The sequence below is a fragment of the Malania oleifera genome, chromosome 8, assembly GCF_029873635.1.
Source record: "Malania oleifera isolate guangnan ecotype guangnan chromosome 8, ASM2987363v1, whole genome shotgun sequence".
Taxonomy (NCBI): domain Eukaryota; kingdom Viridiplantae; phylum Streptophyta; class Magnoliopsida; order Santalales; family Ximeniaceae; genus Malania; species Malania oleifera.
This window is the reverse complement of record NC_080424.1, coordinates 25597648-25617139: the sequence shown is the minus strand read 5'-3', so window position 1 is coordinate 25617139 and position 19492 is coordinate 25597648. Positions and strand designations below refer to the sequence as shown.

The 19492-nt window shown below is 34.6% G+C and overlaps 1 protein-coding gene across 2 annotated transcripts; it reads left to right on the top strand.

The window, feature by feature from the left end:
* Positions 1-15901: 15901 nt before the first annotated feature.
* On the top strand, positions 15902-18893 carry LOC131162370 (uncharacterized). 2 transcript variants are annotated; one of them, XM_058118777.1, is made up of 4 exons: positions 15918-16460; positions 16599-16989; positions 18060-18288; positions 18453-18893. In XM_058118777.1, the coding sequence occupies exons 1-4, from the start codon at positions 16133-16135 to the stop codon at positions 18615-18617; spliced, it is 1113 nt and encodes a 370-aa protein (XP_057974760.1). In that variant the 5' UTR covers positions 15918-16132; the 3' UTR covers positions 18618-18893. The 2 variants fall into 2 exon arrangements, with proteins under 2 accessions (XP_057974759.1, XP_057974760.1); XM_058118776.1 differs by having other exon boundaries at positions 15902-16989.
* The last annotated feature ends 599 nt before the right edge of the window (positions 18894-19492 follow it).

Sequence of the window (19492 nt, the reverse complement as noted above, 5' to 3'; positions counted from 1 at the left end):
TATTATGAAAATATGTTTTCATATAATCATGTATAACTGAATATGTAAATACAGTACAAGTGATAAAATCTACCACCCCTTTCCATGTTGCTTAACATAACAGTATTAAAGATTACTATTCAAAGTACTTCCAGTATACGTAGGTATGTTCCCTCTTTCTGTAAATCTACACATATGTAATAGTAACTGAAAAATTTCCCTGTGGATAACTGTGTGTCATGATTTAACCCCTCATGGCAGGGTTGTGCGGCCCGTAGGGCGGGATCTACACTGGTTGGCCGACCAAGATAAATCACTATACTCCATCGGTCTGATTTGCCCACCTCAACCCATACCTGATGGGGAGCCTGTCCACGTCAAGGGCCTAGGTGATCGACCTACTACCACGTATTATCTAAATAGGTGGTTGTACTTATAACACAACATAGTATCTGTAGCAACAGTACCGTGCTCTGAACTGTATAGTCCAACAGGGTCTGATATTATATAACATATCTCTATATACCACTATTTGATTTACCATGATTCTGAAATAGCCATAATAACCATGATGATGCATAAACTGTAACTGTAATTCATACGTCAAAATACAGAGAACTGTATAATCATAACACTGATAACTGCATACTCATAATACTGAAATTTGTATAATCGTGGTACTGAGATTCGTATAATCATGGTACTGAAATTCATAAAATCATGGTACTAAAATTTGTAAACATATCCCCGTACTATATTCATATTCTCAAGCAACACCATACTTTAATACATCATTTTCATAATTTAATAAACTGTATAATATTTTAAAAATACCTAGCATAGCATATTTCCCCTCCCTGTTTACTGAAAAGCCCCTATGGTACACTAGCCTAACACCCACAAGGCCTCCTACATAACACCCTGAAAACAACATTTTTCAGAACAGAATATCAGTATTTCTTCGCCTACATCATTTTCTATAACTATTATAAGGCCAAAAATGGACTAAAATGCCTTACCCTGAATTTGGGATGAAATCCAACTTCGTTTCACCAACGATCCGCTCCGGCAAAATTGTAGAGAACTTTACCAGGAGCGTCGTGGTGGCTTCAGATCATCGATTCGGTGACTAGCAGGGCCGAAATTGAAGAGAGAAGTGAGAGAGACCGTAGGAGAGAGAGAGAGAGAGAGAGAGAGAGAGAGAGAGAGAGAGAGAGAGAGAGAGGAAAGAGAGAGAGCACTGAAAATGGGTTAAAAATCTGAGTTTGCACTATTTATAGGGCCAGATTCGTCGACGAGACACGTCACCTCGTCGACGAGTCCTTCAGTAAATTCGTCGACAAACCTTACCCTTCGTCGATGAAATTCAGAGCAGCCCAAAACCTTCGCTCTGTATTTTCTCATCGATGAAATGGGACCTCGTTGATGAGATCCTAAAGACATTCATCGATGAAGTCTACTGCCTCGTTTTGTTCCTGTTCCCATTTTCCTCCCTCTTATTATTTAAATATTATTATTCTTCGAGTCATTACACTAGAGATGAGGATGTAGAGGCAGAAGTAAGAGATGATTCAGATACCTCCAGTGAAAAGGAAATTGATACCTCCGTGATGTTGAGAGGTATAGCCTGGTAAGTCAGGGCAGAAATGAGAAAGGATTCCAGAGAACAAAAATGCCCAACTATAGATAAGGACAGTAGCATCAAGGACTTTATGAGGTTAAATCCTCCTAATTTTGAAGGGGGACCTGATCTGGTGATTACAGGGAACTGGGTTTAACAGTTGAAGAGATATTGGAGGTACTTGACTGCACGGACGAGCAGAAGGTTCGTTATGCCGCTTTCAAGATGACTGGAGAGGCGAAGCGATGGTGGCTTTTCTGCGAAGCTGCTAGAGGATCAGAGGGTGGTAAAGATAGCTCTTACTTGGAAGAGATTCAAGGAGTTGTTCTTTGAAAGGTATTTTCCTTCATCTGTCAGAGAAGAAAAGATTGAAGAATTTACTAATTTAACATAGGGGAATATGACGGTTGGTGAATATGCGGCCAAGTTTATTGAATTGTCGCATTTTGCTCTGTTTCTTATCCCTAATGAAGTAAGGAAGGCCAGGAAATTTGAAAAAGGCCTGAGGTGCAACATTTATGAGCTAGTGGTGGGGTTTCAGGTTCATAATTTTTCAGATTTAGTTGATAAGGCTTTGGTGTTGGAAAAGAGCATCCAGGGTAGTACAGAGCCTACAGAGCAGATGAAAAGGCATGTACCACCTAGTTTCCACGCTGAGGTCAGTCAAGGGTCAGCAAAGAAAGGAAAAGATGCAGTGGGTCCCAGTTATTAGGATAATCAGTCTTACCCCGTATGTCAGACATGTAACAAGTGGCATAAGGGAGAATGCTGGTTTCAGACTCTTACCTATTTCAGGTGCGGTAAACCAGGACATGTTAAAAAGAATTGTCGGGAACTGTTACTTGTTGTGCATGCACAGAATCAGGATCGAGGGAAACAACCAATACCACTTGGCAGAGGTGGTCTAGCACGAGTTTACTCGTTGATCCAGCGTGAACCAGAGAATGCTAGAGGGGCAGGTATGAATTTATGTCTAAGATAATTATGATCGTATTTAATTTTAGATGATACAATAGTTTATTTGGTGATATTTATACTAAACTGAATGAGTTGATAAATTTTAGTGATGTGAAAAGTTGATTAGTTAGTAAAATTTCGAGGACGAAATTTCTTAAGGATGGGAGAATGTAGTGATCCAAAAAGAAAATAAAAATAAAAATAAAAATATAAAATATAAAAAAATAAAAATAAATAATAATAATAATAAATGAATCAATAAAGAATTAAATTAAATAAAATTATTTAAAAAATAAATTTAAATAATTAAATATTTTATTATTAATTATATAATATAATATAATATAATAATATATTATATTATATTATAATATAATATCACATATATAATTTAACAATCCTTCCAGAAGAGTCGGGAAGGATTGAAAGATTTTAAACCCAGAGGCCGCCACCCCCCCAAGTATTTCTCCTGCACCAGCCAACGCCTCCATCTCTCTCTCTCTCTCTCTCTCTCTCTCTCTCTCTCTCTCTCTCTCCTCCTCCATCCCTCTTCCCCCTCCTCCTATCTCGCTCTCGTCATCTCTCTCTCTCCTGTCCAATCTCTCTCTTTCAATTTCTTGATGGATTTTCGGCGAATCGAGAAATGGAAGGTGTCATTGGATTCCTGGTTCTGCTACCGACATTTCTACTAGAGCAGATTTGTCATGAAAGCGGCTTAGACACTATTCCCGGGGTAAGGCAATTTTTTCCTAATTTCTCAATTTCTCTTTAAATGTGCCATTAAATTGACGATCGGACACCACCACATGGTCTTAGTCTCGATTGTCGTCATTTTGACTTGGGTAAATTTCCAATTGAGGGTTTTTAGGCCCCACTCCAAAGCAAGAGTGAGATTTAAGAAATTTGGCAAATAGGTTATATTTGCGGGTATAACTATTTATTTGAAAATTATGACCTTAGGAAATATTTAAATAATATTTTATTTAGGAATAATTTAATGGAACTAGGGTTTTTGAACCAGGGTCCGGGTGGGAGCCTCAATCATTTTTCGGGGTCCCTGTTGGCATAGTGTAAGAAATCAGGTGAGGAAAAAAATATATATTAAACCAAAATTTTTATGAATTTAATGAGAAATAAATTGTGTTATATATACGTGTATATGTTTTGGTTTGGGTTTAAAATGCTAACCCTTTAAATTATGCTTTCTGAACCTAGGGTTGTTTTATTAGATATTTATATGTGAAACTGAACTGATGAAAGTGAAATATTTTTCAGGATAATTATGTAAGAAATTAAAGGTATTTTTCTAGTATGTGAATGTTAAATGTGGGTTGACTTATTTTATAGGAAATATATATATGAATTTTACTGCTAAATAATGTGGCATGAGTAAATAGGAATGTTGTGTGGAATTATGTTATATGTATGAGATGCGGGATATATAGGTAATAAACTGAAATGAAAATGTTATATGAAATATGCTGCATGTGAGTGTTAATACAACTATGGAAACAACCATGGTTGAAAAGATGTCGAGACTAAACAACCATGACTGAAAAGATGCCGAAACTAAACAACCACGGCCGAAAAGATGCCGAGACTAAATAAGCACGGCTGAGAAGATGTTGAGTATTTTATGAATTGAAATGAAAATGAAAATGAAATGGAAATGAACGAAATGAAAATGAAATGTGATACGTGAACAATGCAAAATGGGAAAGAGCCATGTAAAGTGAAACACTATGAAATGTCAAAGTTGAGAACATGAACAGATATGAATTATAGAATAATGACAGATATAATAATGTATTATGGTATTATTTGTAACGACCTGCTATTAATATAATTTTTTTTCTATCTGTATATCATAGTATCATCTGTCTGAAATACTAATAATAACATTTGAGGCCCAAAAGAGCACTGAGGAATCTTTGTAAATCATACACAACTAAGCAGCGGTACACAAAACTGGGAACTGCTATATACAATATCAAAAAGCTATAATGCTCTGAAATATAATTACAATACAAAATACCCAGTGACAACATCAAAATATGAAACTATCCCTAGAATCACTGATACCCAAAAACACACCTACCCTTCCAGTAAGGGTAGCTCTAGACAATTTCTAACCACGATCCTGATTTGCCCACCTAGCAGGATCTCCTGAAAAATAATAAGCCACTAGGATGAGACAACGCTTAGTAAGTGGAAATATGCTATTACTAGTCTGTGGTGGCTAAGTTAATCATTTAAAATACTGAAATAATACTGATACTGTAATATAAGAAAACTGATAAACTGTACAAAATATATATCTATCATGTAATCTTTAAAATATAACTGTATATTTGAGTTTGCTATCTGAAGGTACTGCTAATATAATAGTATAAACTGCTGCTTTATGATATATCTGTACAAAGGAACTTCTACTATACCATGAGATTTGTATATCATGATATATCCCCTCATGATAGGGTTGTGCGGCCCGTAGGCTGGACTTACTCTGGTTGGCCTACCTCGCAAGTCAATCTATATCTGTACATTCGCCAATCTGTGTAAATCTAGCCCACTGCAATCACTCCAGGCCATCTCTAACCTCTATCATCGTCTAACCGACTACCTCAACCCAGTATATTGGGGAGACTGCAATCTCTCCTCGCACAGTTAGACAGAATCCACACACTATCTAAATCATGTGGTTGCACGTGTCTGAACTAGCAACGGTATCGTGCTCTGCTGTATTTGTTTGTCTGTAATTTCCACAGGGATTTGGTATCATGTAATACTGTATACATATATAAATATATAATCATCTTGCTGCTTTTAACATGATTTCAAAAACAACCATAACACTATGAATCTGAGCTATAATATCTGAAATATCTATCTGAATTATCTGTAATATTTATTTAAAATATCTGAAATATTTGTTTGTAATAACTGTGATATCTATCTGTAATATCTGTAATATCTGTATAAAATATTTATATACTCTGTATATAATATCTGTAATCTCTGAATAATCTAATTATAGCATCTTGATGCTATAACTACATAATCTATCAGAATAATCTGTCTGAGTAATCTGTCTGAGTGTTATGGTTTAGAAATCATGTTTTTATAAGAAATATTATATGTCTTATTCATTACTGATGATCTGAAATATCTGAATATCTGTAATACTGTAAAATCTACATACTATACTGTAATAAACTCATGCCATACATTTGAGTAAACACAATCTCATGCTCAATTGCTGTAATTCTGCTATAAAGATAATATTCATAATTCTCTGGAAGAATAATCTAATCTACATGCTTGTAAATACATATTCATAATATTCTGTATACATATTAAAACTGCTAGTATAGCATATTTCCCTTACCTTAAATTTGAAATCCCTACTAAATTATGGCCCTATTCTTGCAGGGTTCCTAGCTCAACATCTTGAAAACAATATCCCCCAGAACAAAATATCAGTATTTCTTTACATATTACGTTTCTTATAACTGTAGGGAAAGCAAATACTGAGTAATATGTCTTACCTCGAGTTTGGGATGAATTCCAAACCAACTTTTCCCATGATCAGCTCCGACAGACTTGCAGAGAACTTCGCCAGGAGCGTCGTGGTGGCCTTAGATCTTCAATCCGACATGAAATGGGGTCAGGATCGAAGAGAGAAGGGGAGGGAAACGTAGAGAGAGAGAGAGAGGAGAGGTTTCTGCGTTGAAAACTGAGTTAAAAATATGGGTTTCAGCTATTTATAGGGCTAGATTCGTCGACAAGACACGTCACCTCGTTGACGAGTCCTGTAGAAAGTTTGTCGATAAACCTGCACCCTCGTCGACGAGTTTTAGCCTGCCTAAACCTTATCTCGGTATCTTTTTGTCGACGAGACGGGTCCTCGTCGATGAGATCCTGAAGAGCCCTCGTCAACGAAACCCCTGTATTCGTCGATGAGTCCTGTAAGAATTTCTTGGGTTACGTTATTAGTATTTATACTAGCAGAACATGTTACGTTTGAGCAGGGCGTACTCTTCACCCAAGGGCTTGTTGAGAAAGGTGAGTGCCCTGGGTGTATCAGGTGTAACAGTAGCTTGTATAACGTGTTAGGACAGAGGGAAACTACTTGTATGGGCAGGTATATTTCCCTATTCTTGGGAGCCTTCGCTGGTAAACTTTTGGTATAAACTGTGTGAGTGTGAGATTAATGTATCACTTAAGGGCTTACTAAGTAAGGTGTGTGCCCTGATATGCTTTAACTGCAATATTTGGGTTGTCTAATATATCAGGGCAGAGGGGTGCTACTTGTATGGGCGAGTAATCACCCCTATCCTTAGGTAATATCGTAGGTAAAATATCTTGCATGTGTTTGAATAATATCAGAAAAAATGATTTCAGAAATTATGTCAACAATTTTGAAATGTTAAATATTATGTGTTGTACAATCTCATGTTGGTCACACACAGTTTTAATATATTGTTTCTTCCCTTACTCAGACGTGTCTTACCCGAATACAAATTTATCTTTTTTGAGGACCTCCACAATCGAACTTAGAGAGCTCGAGTTGTTATAGAACTTTTGAGAAAAAATGGTATAATTTTGATAATATTTTGGGATGCAAATATTTTATGTTTTAAGTTTTAAGTCTGTAGAGAAAGGGATGATTGTGAAAATACTGGTATGTTTTGGAGATGTGTGTATTTATGGAAATACAGGTGATGGATGGAAATGATGGTTTATGGTTAGAACTAGGAAACTCTGGTATTATAGTATTATGTTTTATGGAGATTACGTTTATGTTTTCCTCTGCGTATATTATGAATTATGGATTATCAGGATTTTATCAGGTATAACACATCGAACCCGGGTTTAAGGGTTTGGGGCATTACGTTTGATGCATTTCACCATCTTTTGCGCAAGATGGGTATGTTGAATATTCATTCCCCATCTCCATCTTGAGGGGGCATATTAACATCTTAACAAATGCTGTATCACAGCAGTAGCAGCTATCATGCAATAGCTTCCAGCTCTTCATCAAAATGCTGCAACAAATCTCCTGCAATGCACAGCAGCAGTTTTTTAGTTCTCCATCTTTCACTTCTCCAACGAATGCTACAACAACAGAAAATTATTCTCTCCACTATCAGCATTAGTTAGTTAAATTAGAACACAAAAGAGTTAGCAATAAGCAGGTTACAGATTGTTTAAACTCTTTCTGTTATTCAAGTTGTTATATCGTATATATACAATTCAAAATTCTTTCACAATTTTAACAAATGACAGTGCTAGTATTTACTGACGAAGTTTACGATAAGCTCGCCTTCGAAATGGATCACACTTCAATAGCTTCGCTTCCTGGGATGTATGAACGGACTGTAACCATGAATTCTCTAGGGAAGACATGTTCCGTAACAGGCTGGAAAATTGGGTGAACAATAATAGCCCCACCACATCTGACGTGGGGAGTGCGGCAACCACACTCATCTCACTTTTGCGACTTCAACTCCAATGCAGTGGGCAGCAGCAGCAGCTCCAAGAGCCCCGGACTCCTACTATGAGGAGCTAAAGAGGGACTACACGGCAAAGAAGGCAATTTTGGTGGAGGGATTGAAAGCTGTTGGTTTCAAGGTGTTTCCATCAAGTGGAACCTACTTCGTGGTGGTAGATCACACGACATTTGGGCTCGAAAATGATGTTGCCTTCTGCGAGTTTTTAATCAAAGAAGTTGGGGTGGTAGCTATTCCAACCAGCGTTTTCTATCTAAACCCGGAAGAAGGCAAGAATCTCGTAAGGTTTACCTTTTGCAAAGATGAGGGGGCCTTGAGGAGTGCAGTAGAAAGGATGAAGGAGAAGCTGATGAGAAAATGATCCAGCTGCAAAGGGCTTTTCACTCGTTTGGTTGATCTGCTGCTGGTGTGATGTGGGAGTAGAAGATATTGTGTCGTAGTTCAAAACAAGGAGGAATAGAGGTTTTTCAAATTTTTTTTTATATATAATTTCACATTTCGTTCCAACTTTCCAATCTTCATGTCATCCATTTGCTTATTACATTTTATTCAACAAGAAACCTAGCCTTCTCTATAGGGATCCATGGTTAAAACAGGATAGGTGGTACTTTCATGTTCTAAGCACGCCTAGTAGTGGCAAGAACTTGATTATACCATTTCAACGCTATGGAATTCTCGAGTTAAATACACTTCCCCACTCCCCCACCTACCCACCCACCCTTCCTTATTTTGCTTACTATGCTAGTTGTATTGTATAAGTTTCCTATAAATGAGTCTTCTTAATAAGCACACAATAGATATATTGTGTGGACTCCTTTGTCTTCGACTCTCATTTTTCTTATTCCAAGTTTCAAATGGACCCTTGACATTTTGTTTTTGAGGCACGGGAATCCTATCTAGACTTGTCAAAAGGGTAGATGTGCATTTTTTTAGCAAATTTTATCATAGAATTTTAAAAATTTAGAAAAGTTTTCTATTTTATTTTATTTTATTTTTTCTGAACCTCAAGAGAAATTTGCATAAATATCTTTTACTCATTAAATATATTAAGTTAACAGTCAAATACACTCAATATTTACTTTTCTACACCAAAAATAACGTAGTCTCTAAGAAAGTTATTTAAGAGTAACCATTCCCTAGCAAAATTTGAATGGAAACCATATTCCATGTTTGCCCGCCAATTAAGTTCATACTACCATGTGCAAGTGGGAAAAAAGTCCAAATGCTCTATTTTCTTCTAGGATGAATACTACTTCTATGTCAAGACTAGTCTCATCCTATGCCAACCCCATCCTCACTCCCAAAGAATTTTCTCCATTCCCTTAATTCACTTGTGCATCAAGTTCTTTTGACAATTTTTTTTTTTCATCATGTCAAGACTTATGTTTAATAATAATAATAATAATAATAATAATAATAATAATAATAATAATAGTAAAATTCTCTTTAGGGATGTACCAATGGTTAGATGTTGACACTTTCAAATAAGAGGTCTTGGGTTTAAACCTAACCCCGACCTAATAGACTTTCAATGAATAATAATAATAATAATAATAATAATAATAATAATAATAATAATAGAATTAATGATGGATGAGGGGCTAGGTGAGGAGGTCATCTAGGAATTTAAGTAAACCATGGAGAAAGAAGGGACTTTCTCAGACATAGGTAGGGAAAGGGACAGACCATATATATTTATAGACATGCATGTATGGTTTCTATATAATTGGAGCAGGGATTATGGCTCATTCATGAAAATTCTATATGCCCCCTTTCAAGTTTGAAGTTTGAGGTGAACCAACCTCACAACCCATCTCAAAATTGAACATTGTATTTTTTTTGTTAGATACGGATGAGCCTATGGGTAAGCTTGATGTACATGGGTGAACACCAACTTGATTCAATAACTTAAGCCTATTGGGTCTTGAACCCAACCATGTATATAAGCACCCATCATCCACTTAAATTTTTCAATGTGGGATAAACTCACAAGTGGAATTCTTAACAATCTCTCCTTCGCTTGTAAGTTCCAACTGCTTCCCCTTGAACAGAAACCGTCTCCCTTTTGGGAGTAAGTTCAATTCTCCAACAGTTGTTCAAGTGGGTCTTACCACTGGCGTCTTACATGCCTCAAATTGCATTTCACGTGCCTGCAAACCAATCCTAACTCTCACGTCTTGACCCTATTCGGATCCATCCCAGGCTTAGATGATCCTTATTGGCCTCGGTCACACACTTGGTCTTCCAACAATTAGCATGTCAGGAGAATTAGTTTCACGTCTCGACTTTTACAATGTTGCTCACTCAAAATTACGAACAACCGGCTCTAAAACCACTTGTTGAGATCGGAGGAGCTCATGGATGAGCTTGATACACATTGATGAATACCAACTTGACCCAAAAACTTAAGTCTACTGGGTCTTGGGCCCAACCATGTATATAAGCACACATCATCCACTCAAATTTTTCAATGTGTGACAAACTCACAAGTGGAATTCTCAATATTTTTGAATTTAGAAAGCTGGAAAATTTTAATTTTTATTAAATTTTTAGTAAGAAAGGAAGCAAGAAAATATTATGTAAAATAATGAAAAATAATTAACTTTTTACATATCATTAATATTTATTTCTGAACTTTTTTATTACATCGAGCAAATTTTCATTTCTAATAGTATTTGAAATACAATGAAATTCAAATGATTCTCATTCCCTTTCTTTTTTCCAAACAAAATTATTGATTTAAATCCTGTCTTAATTTTTTTTAATCAATTGAGCGGTTCATCGTGCCTAACTGTGCAAGACTTGCAAGTAATCATTTTTTTCATGTATGATTTGAAATTCACCAATTACGAGATGTTATGTTAATCATTTGGCCACTAAAATGTGCAAGAACCACATTATTAAGATTCATACCTCTTTCACTTGTATGAGTCCAAGCATTAATGTGGCATCATGTGATTGGTGAATTCCAAACTTTTCCTTACTTGTCTTTCTCGTAACTCATCTTTCATTACGAATATTCTCACTACAACATTTGCTTTTAAGTTTTCCTATCTTTCAAAAGAAAAAAAAAAAGTTACAAAAATGCTAAGGTTTTTACAAAAAAAAAAAAAATCACTCCACTAATCCTACGTGTTTGTTGAGGGCACGACTGGTGTAAGCGTGAGATTAGTCTGGCGCATAAGCCCAGGAAACTCAGCGTATCCAAAACAAAAAAAAAAAAAAGTCACTCCACTAAATATGACTCAATGTAAAGAGTCGTTGATTTTTTACATATTACAACATTATTGACTTTTTGAGTCCGATTCCTATTTTGATGCTGACAAAGCACATATTTTTTATGTGTGTATTTAGTAAGTCACTTAAGTCTATTAATTTAACATATACATAAGAAAATGACAATGGAAGCTTGCAGGTTTTAAAACCTATACGATAAAGTACATTCCATGAAGTCAGAAGAACAAAAAGATGAAGAAAACATTTATTTCTTATTGTAATTGTATTTATTTTTATTATTTAGTATGTAAGAATGCATGCATATGCATGATATGATTATTAGCTTAGACAGGACCATATATAGACCGTAGGGAGTCACAGGACCATAGAGTGACCTTAGGGATCACCTTCAGTTGACCGACGTCGGATTTTTGGGGTTAACTCTCAATGACCATAGATTGACTTTAGGTCCCTAAACATTACACGAAAAGTCTCCTATAACTTAGAAATGACACTTATGTGAACCGAAGTAACTTCAAATGAAAACCCTTAATTAAAATTTGACTTGGTTGACCGAATTAACACGTGGGTGATTCCCAATGCTCTGGTCGATCAAACCCTTAATTAAAATTTGACTTGGTCGACCGAACATCAGAATATGGTCAACCGAACCTGCACTGGTCGATCGAACTCGGAGGATTCAAAATCACCTTAATACCATTGACTAAAACCTCAGTTCAAAAATGTCATGGTCGACCAAACTTAGTGATATGGTCGATTGAACCTCAAATATGGTCAACCGAAACTCTCGGGTTGAAATTTTTTAAAAGCGTTAAAACGTCATTAACTTTTAATTAAACTTTTCCAAAATACCAAGTGTATCCCCAATGGTTATAATTTTCGGAAAATCTATAAATACCCCCTCATAACTTCATTTTAGCGACTTTGATTAAACCAAATTTTCTCTTTAATCCATTATTAATCAAAGTTCTCTCAAAACGTTTTTCATTGTCAAAATCATTCTTTTGGGACAAAATCTTTTATACAAATCTCTCAAACTCTCTTTTATGCATTTATTTCAAAATCATTTTTGAGAAGAGTATTTTATTTAGGACATTTTATTTGCACATACTTTCACTAGGCACTTAATCTTTGAAAAATATTTTTGAGAGTATTGCTTAGGTTTTCTCCCGATTATTTCTTTGATAAATATTTTTGAGGAGAAAATTATTTATAGTATAAATATTTTCTTGAGCTTAAATTTCTAAATTCTCTAATATTCTTTATTTGTACAAATATTAATAGGAGAACAATAATACTCATTTTTCATATACTTTTTATTTATGCAAAATTATTTGATAGCACCCTTATTCTACTGAGCATAAATCATATCATAAGAGAGTGCGTATATTTGAACTTAAACGTGCATATCTTTGTTTGTATTTTTAGAAGCATTATTATGTACAAAAATAATTTTTATTGCATCAGTTGGGTTTAGCCTGGAATTGAACTAGGGAGTCTCAGCCCTGTAAGTGAGACCGGTTCAGTTCAGCCCAAAAATTGAATTGGGGAGTTTCAGTCCCATAAGTGAGACAAGTTGAGCTCAACCTTATAATTGAGCTGAGGTTTTCCTTACCCTGTAAGAAGATGATGTAAACAACTTTTACTCCGCTCGTTTAAGTGAGCAAGTTTAGTGGAATCCTTGGAGGGTATGCCCAAGGTAGGGATGTAAGCTGGTTTAACTGAATCTCGATAACAAATATCATGTGTCATTCTCTCCTTATCTCATTTAATTTATGCCCTTTAAATTCAGCATATGTATGCTTATTCATTTATGATTATAATTATTTACATGCACACTTTTATTTAAAGGAGATATACTGCACGTGTATGTTCACACTTATAACTTAATCATTTTTCATACACATTATATTGAATGATATATGATATGTGGTGAATCGGCGTAAATGTTTAATTTAGTCGAAATATTTTTAAAAACTAATTCACCCCCTTTTGGGATCACACAAATTCCAACAAACACATTTACTAAAATTAACTTAGTTAAAAACATTTCTTATAAGTATAAATATTAAATAAGTTACTCCATAACTATATATGATTTCTATTAATTTCTTTACAAAAAATAAAAGAGTGAAATCATAAATTAGTCCCTTTATTATTAAGTGAAATTTATTTTAATTCCTATATTTTATTTTTAATTAGTGTAATTAAAGATTTACTCATTTCATGCTATTAATGTTTTTATTATTTGTTATGGGACTAACAATTAAAAAAATTTCAAAAAAATTTATTTTGATTATGACTTCAATGCATAATGAGACTCATAACAATAATATTAAACCCTAAGTGGACCGACTAATCTAAGGACAAAGGGATGTTTCATTAATTTTTATTCTCTAATTCATAAATACTAAATTATTTTAGATGACAACTTTAATTGAATAAAAATAATAATTATAAATCCTTAAACTCAAAGTATAGGAACTCAAACAAGTTTTTGCTAATAGTACAAGAAACAATTATCATTCCACTCTAAATAAAATTTATAAAATGCTTATAACATAATTATATGTTACTTAGAAAATCCTATCCTTATCAACTTTAAATAAAATATTTTTTCATTAATTTATTTAAACATTTAATGATAAGTTTAATTAAATAGTTTCATAGCATTAGCATTGTGCTAACTTAATTTTAAAAATGATTTTACATTTTTTTTTTGATATGGAAATGATTGTAAAGAAATTATGTTTACATTTTTGTTTTTGATGACCTGGAGCTCCTATTGGTAGGGGTGAGAATTCGATCGGTTCGATGAATTCAGTTAATTAACCGAAAAATTTTGGTTAAAAAATATTATTAATTGAACCGACTGAAATTCCATATTTAACCGAAGTCAAAACCAAATGAACTGAATCTCGGATAAATTGGTTAACCAATTTAATATTTTAATATATAAATAATATATATAATATGTATAAAATTTTAATATATATATATAATATACAAAAAGTAAATAAAATTTTAGTATATATATAATATATAAAATATTTTAATCTAAATATATATAATTGTTTATTATTAATTTATACTATTCGATTAATTTGGTTAACCAAATTAACGAGATCCAAAAATTGAATTGAAAATAAAAAGTAAATGAAAATGAAAACCAAATCGTCAACAAATTAACATATATAACAATTTGTTCAATATTAATATATATATATATATATATATATATAAATATTAATATTGAACAAATTGTCAACAAATTAAGTTTCAAATGATTGGTTAATTTATAAATAATTGAAGTAAGAATAATCAGACACAGTTGTTGTTCCTTTTAAAAATATAAACAATACTTGGTAACAATATTTAAAGAATTTTTAATTAAAAATATAAGAGAAATAAGTTTTTTTTTTTAAATTTAAGTTTTTTTCAATAGCTAATTTTTTTTATTTATTTATAAAAAATGTACTTAATAATAGTTTTTATGGACATTCTTACATGATTATTTTTTTTTCTCTATAATATGGGCGTTGCTAAAAAGGAAAATAATAACATAATTGGATAAATGAAATCAAAGAAATTTTTTTGGTCATTAAAATTTATTCTCCTAAAAGGAATTATAATATAAAAATTAAATTTTAATAAATGATAACAAAATTAATTCAACTATAAAATAGGTTAATACGACACATTTGAATATTTAGTGAGGTGCTTTGCATCGAATTACTAAAGGAAAAAAATTTAGATAAGTTTTTATTATATTAACTGATTGCATATAATCATGATCATCACATTTAGTTAACATTAATGAACCGTTGTATCTGTCTTATGTCATTCATTAGAGAGCACCCAAAATGAGAACGATTGATAATTCTTTAAAATTCTTCAAAAAAAAATACACTAATCTTTTTCAACATGTCGTATAATGATGATCATAAGTCTCGTGTTAATTATTATCTCTTATAAAATAGAATTATATTGACGTGTTATTTTTTTTTTATAAAACTTATATGTAAATTATAAAAAAATAGACTGTACGAAAAGTATCTTTTAAAAATAAGAACTATATTTTTATATAAAAAAATGCTTTTTGAAAATATTTTTTAGAATTAAAATTATCAATTGTTAGTCAACTAAAATAAAAATAATAGTGTGAATTATATTTAGACATGAAAAAGACATTATTTATTTTTTTAAAATTTTAAAAGAGATCCGCGGCTTTTGAGTTTTGAACAAAGTTAATACCCATTTTGTCCCGCAAATGATAATAGCTAGACAATTGGTGTGGGGGCCACTGCGTAGGGTAATGCCATGGGCCTGTGAGTGAGCGAAACAATTTCAATGCTTCTTCTCCATTAACCAAATTTAAAGTTTTAAACTGTGGTGGCACGTGCCGGTCCGCAACAGTAATGTAAAAGGTCGAATCTAGATCCGACGACCAGATCTGCCCCGGCATGACCGGGATCGCTCAAAGTCCATCCAACGGTTCTAAACGCGCCTCCAAATCCACCCGTTAGATCACCTTCAACGGCCCAGATTGAAACGAAGTAGTTATCCCCCAAATAATCAGATAAATTGACTAGACCTGGTACAAGCGCAAGGATTTCCGCCCTCTCTCTCTCTCTCTCTCTCTCTCTCTCTCTACTTTGTTTGCTCGCTTTGTAGCTAACTTGCGCACGCGCCGCTGCTTATCCTGCGCCGGGGTTGAGATGCCGCCGGCAGCTGCTACTCCACTTATTAGAATCTCACGGTACAGAAGGACGGAGGAGTAGAAGGTCGGACGGTTAGGATTGAGAGATCGCTGCGACCCGCGGAAATGGAGGGTCAGAAAAGCCAGTCGAAGCTTACAAGAACCCAATCTTCACTTCTCCGGTCATCGCCCACCGTCCGCTCCTCCATCCACAGTCTCTCTTCTGTCGCAGAGGACGACCTGGTCACCGCCCGAGAAGAAGATGAGGAACAAGACAAGAAGCCCCACAGGCGACCCCGTTCGACCAGGTTCAGCCCTGTTTTTGCCATGGCTACTCTCATTTTGTGTACGATTTTCTTCTTTTTCTTCTTCCATCTCAGAAGAGAAGAAATACCCACTTCAGAGAACATCTTGTTAGCTTTGATTTTCATCGCCGTGGCGCTTTTCTTCGCCGGTAAGAACAAGGGGTTTATTCATCAAAGTTTAGCGATTTTTAAACAGTTTTGTAATGATCATACCAAGAAAATTGGATTCTCGAAGACTAATTCGAAATCTGTGCAATGGTTTATTGGTGAATCGGCGCCGCGAAAAGAGCGTAAAGAAACAAAAATTGTACGCGAAGGGGTTGAGTTTTACAGTAATGGGGATTTCTACGAAGGGGAGTTTCACAAGGGAAGGTGTAATGGAAGTGGGGTTTACAATTATTTTGTTAATGGAAGATACGAGGGTGATTGGATTGATGGGAGGTACGATGGATATGGAATTGAGAGTTGGGCAAAAGGGAGTCGTTATCGCGGTCAGTATCGGCAAGGGTTGAGACATGGATTTGGGGTTTACAGGTTTTATACGGGGGATAGCTATGCCGGGGAGTGGTGTAATGGGCAGAGCCATGGGGTTGGAGTGCAGACTTGTTCCGACGGGAGCTGTTACATCGGAGAATTTAAGTGCGGCGTCAAGCACGGTCTTGGGTGCTACCATTTTAGGTGAATTCTTGTTCGTCAAGTTTGAGTTTTGAGTGCTTTCAATTGTGCTACTCTTTGTTTGTGATTGTTTTTTTTTTTTGTTGATATTTTGGCCTTAGGGTTATAGGTGATTTCTGTTGTTTGAACTTAAATTGAGATTCATTGTTCTGGGCTGAAAATATGGAATTTTATTGACTGCTTTGAATGCGTAATCTTGTTGGTATTGCCATTTTTTGAATTGGGTACAAGTTGCTATTTTCTTGTGAGAATTCCACTTTCGATTTTCATTAATGGATGTAAGATTGAATCTTTATTGTGTTTGTGTTTACTCTGAAGATTTCTTGAAGAATGAAGAACTGTGTTTTTGCTTCTTTGTTTGTTGATTTTTAATTTTTCAGTTGTGGGAAAGAAGACTTAATTTGCAGAAATATGTATTTGGCCTTGACATTGATCTCTTGTTTGTGTTCTTTCTAATACCCAAGGACCACAACAGTCTGATTGGGTATTGAAGTTCTGCGATAGTTCTGTTTTGTTTGTCTACTTTGACATTTAGGTGTGAAAGATGGAATTTTGTGAATATTCCAACTTCCAGAAATAACTGCTGCTCAGTATACCTGTTATTGTCAGCTTGTCGCTGTTATTTTTGGCTAATGGCTTTCTTTGCTAGGGATTCCACTATCATTTTGAATATTTTCAATTTAGTTAATTTTATATCTTTTGTCTGGTAAGAATTTGATTATGTAGCTAAGATGGTACCAAATTTTTATATGTATCTGGTCCATAAATCTCACACTGCCAATTTCATGGAAACATGCTTTCTTTGTTTCATTGAATTTCATAGAACAAGGAGAAATAAAATGATTTATTGATTGACTTTGTTAAGTCCCTATAAATGAGTGTTCTATTTTTTTTATCTGCTTATTTTGATGGACTAGTATGTTCTTCTTCTTCTTTAATTTTTTTATAAATAAAATTTTACCAATAGAATTTTATGATTTGGGAAATATTCTGTGGCCGGTTTTGGCTTAGGTAAGATTTTCTATTGAAGGACTGCAGTGGTGATGAAAATTTTGATTTTTGATTTTTTGCAGAAATGGAGATAGATATGCTGGAGAATATTTTGGGGACAAAGTCCATGGATTTGGCGTTTATCACTTCGCTAACGGCCATCGTTATGAAGGATCGTGGCATGAAGGCCGGAAGCAGGGTTATGGCATGTATACATTCCGAAGTGGTGAGACAAGATGTGGTGAATGGGACTCTGGCAACCTAAAGCACCCTCTACACCCATTAACAGATGCTGTCCTTCGGGCTGTTCAGGTACCTCTAAACATTTTGCACATTGATATCTCATTCATTTCTCCCTGGCTCCCTCTGTTATCAAGCAATGCAAGATTTAAGCATCTTGATTCCTGAACTTTTTAAGTTTTTTTTTTTCAAAATATTTATTCTTATTCTTTTCCTGTTGAACTTTGAATTTTCAGGCTGCTAGAAATACATCAGAGAATGCTATACACCTTCGTCGAGTTGACGAGCAGGTAAACAAGGCTGTCATGGCTGCAAATAGGGCTGCCACTGCTGCTAGAGTTGCTGCCATCAAAGCTGTTCAAAACAGGATGGACGGGAGATTTTGTGACACATATGGCTGACTTAATAGGACTGCTACTGCTGCCAGAGTTGCTGCCATCAACGTTGTTCAAAACAGGATGGAAGGGAGATTTTGTGACACATACTGTCAGTGACAAGCAAGCTTTGCTTTTAAATTGTAAATTTACTGATAGTTGATGTGCGTGGTACCGAATCACCCCGGTCAGCAAAAGCTCGCCAGAGGTTGAGAGAGCATTTGATGTTTGGTTGGTCACACTGTAACTTGTATATAAATCCATATGTATATCAATGGGGGAAGAGTTTTCAAGAGTTCTTTACTCCTTGTGTCCATTTTGGAATGTTTGTTTCGTGTGGAGTTGATCAATCATCCATGATGTTCCATTATTGTATTTTGCACGACAATAATGATATCATGGGACATTTCTAATCTTGTCTGTTGCACTTGCATCATCTTCATCTTCATAACAGCAAGAGCAAGACAGTATTGGAGGCTTACCTCCAACCATAAGACAGCCTTACCCAGAGCATTTGTGGATGGGGATAGGTCTCGAGCAAAGAACTGGAAATTTTACATACAAGAAATCAGAAGCCTGAACAGATGTGAAAAATGGTTTTGATTTTGATTTTCAGTTTTTCAAATTATTACAGTACTTGGTATATTTAGCTCAACTTTTGCACTGAAAAGTTCCGAAAATGTTATTTATTTTTTTTTTCAGAATTTTCATATAAATGTTGGAAAACAATATGACATGACAGTTGCATTTGTGATTTTTCTGGAAAAGGAGAAAATAGAAGATGGAAATTAGTTTTCACAGCTGAGCGTACCTAAATTCTTTCAACTACCAATCTTTTCTGCCTGCTCTCCCGCGGTATGTGGTCCTATTAGTTGAGCAAATTTTGAGGCTGAAACTTCATG

Coding starts and splice junctions, on each gene's coding strand:
- LOC131162370 (XM_058118776.1), top strand. CDS start 16,133: ATGGAGGGTCAGAAAAGCCAGTCGAAGCTTACAAGAACCCAATCTTCA. Junction 16,990..18,059: donor CTTGGGTGCTACCATTTTAG/GTGAATTCTTGT, acceptor GATTTTTTGCAG/AAATGGAGATAGATATGCTG. Junction 18,289..18,452: donor CTGTCCTTCGGGCTGTTCAG/GTACCTCTAAAC, acceptor TTGAATTTTCAG/GCTGCTAGAAATACATCAGA.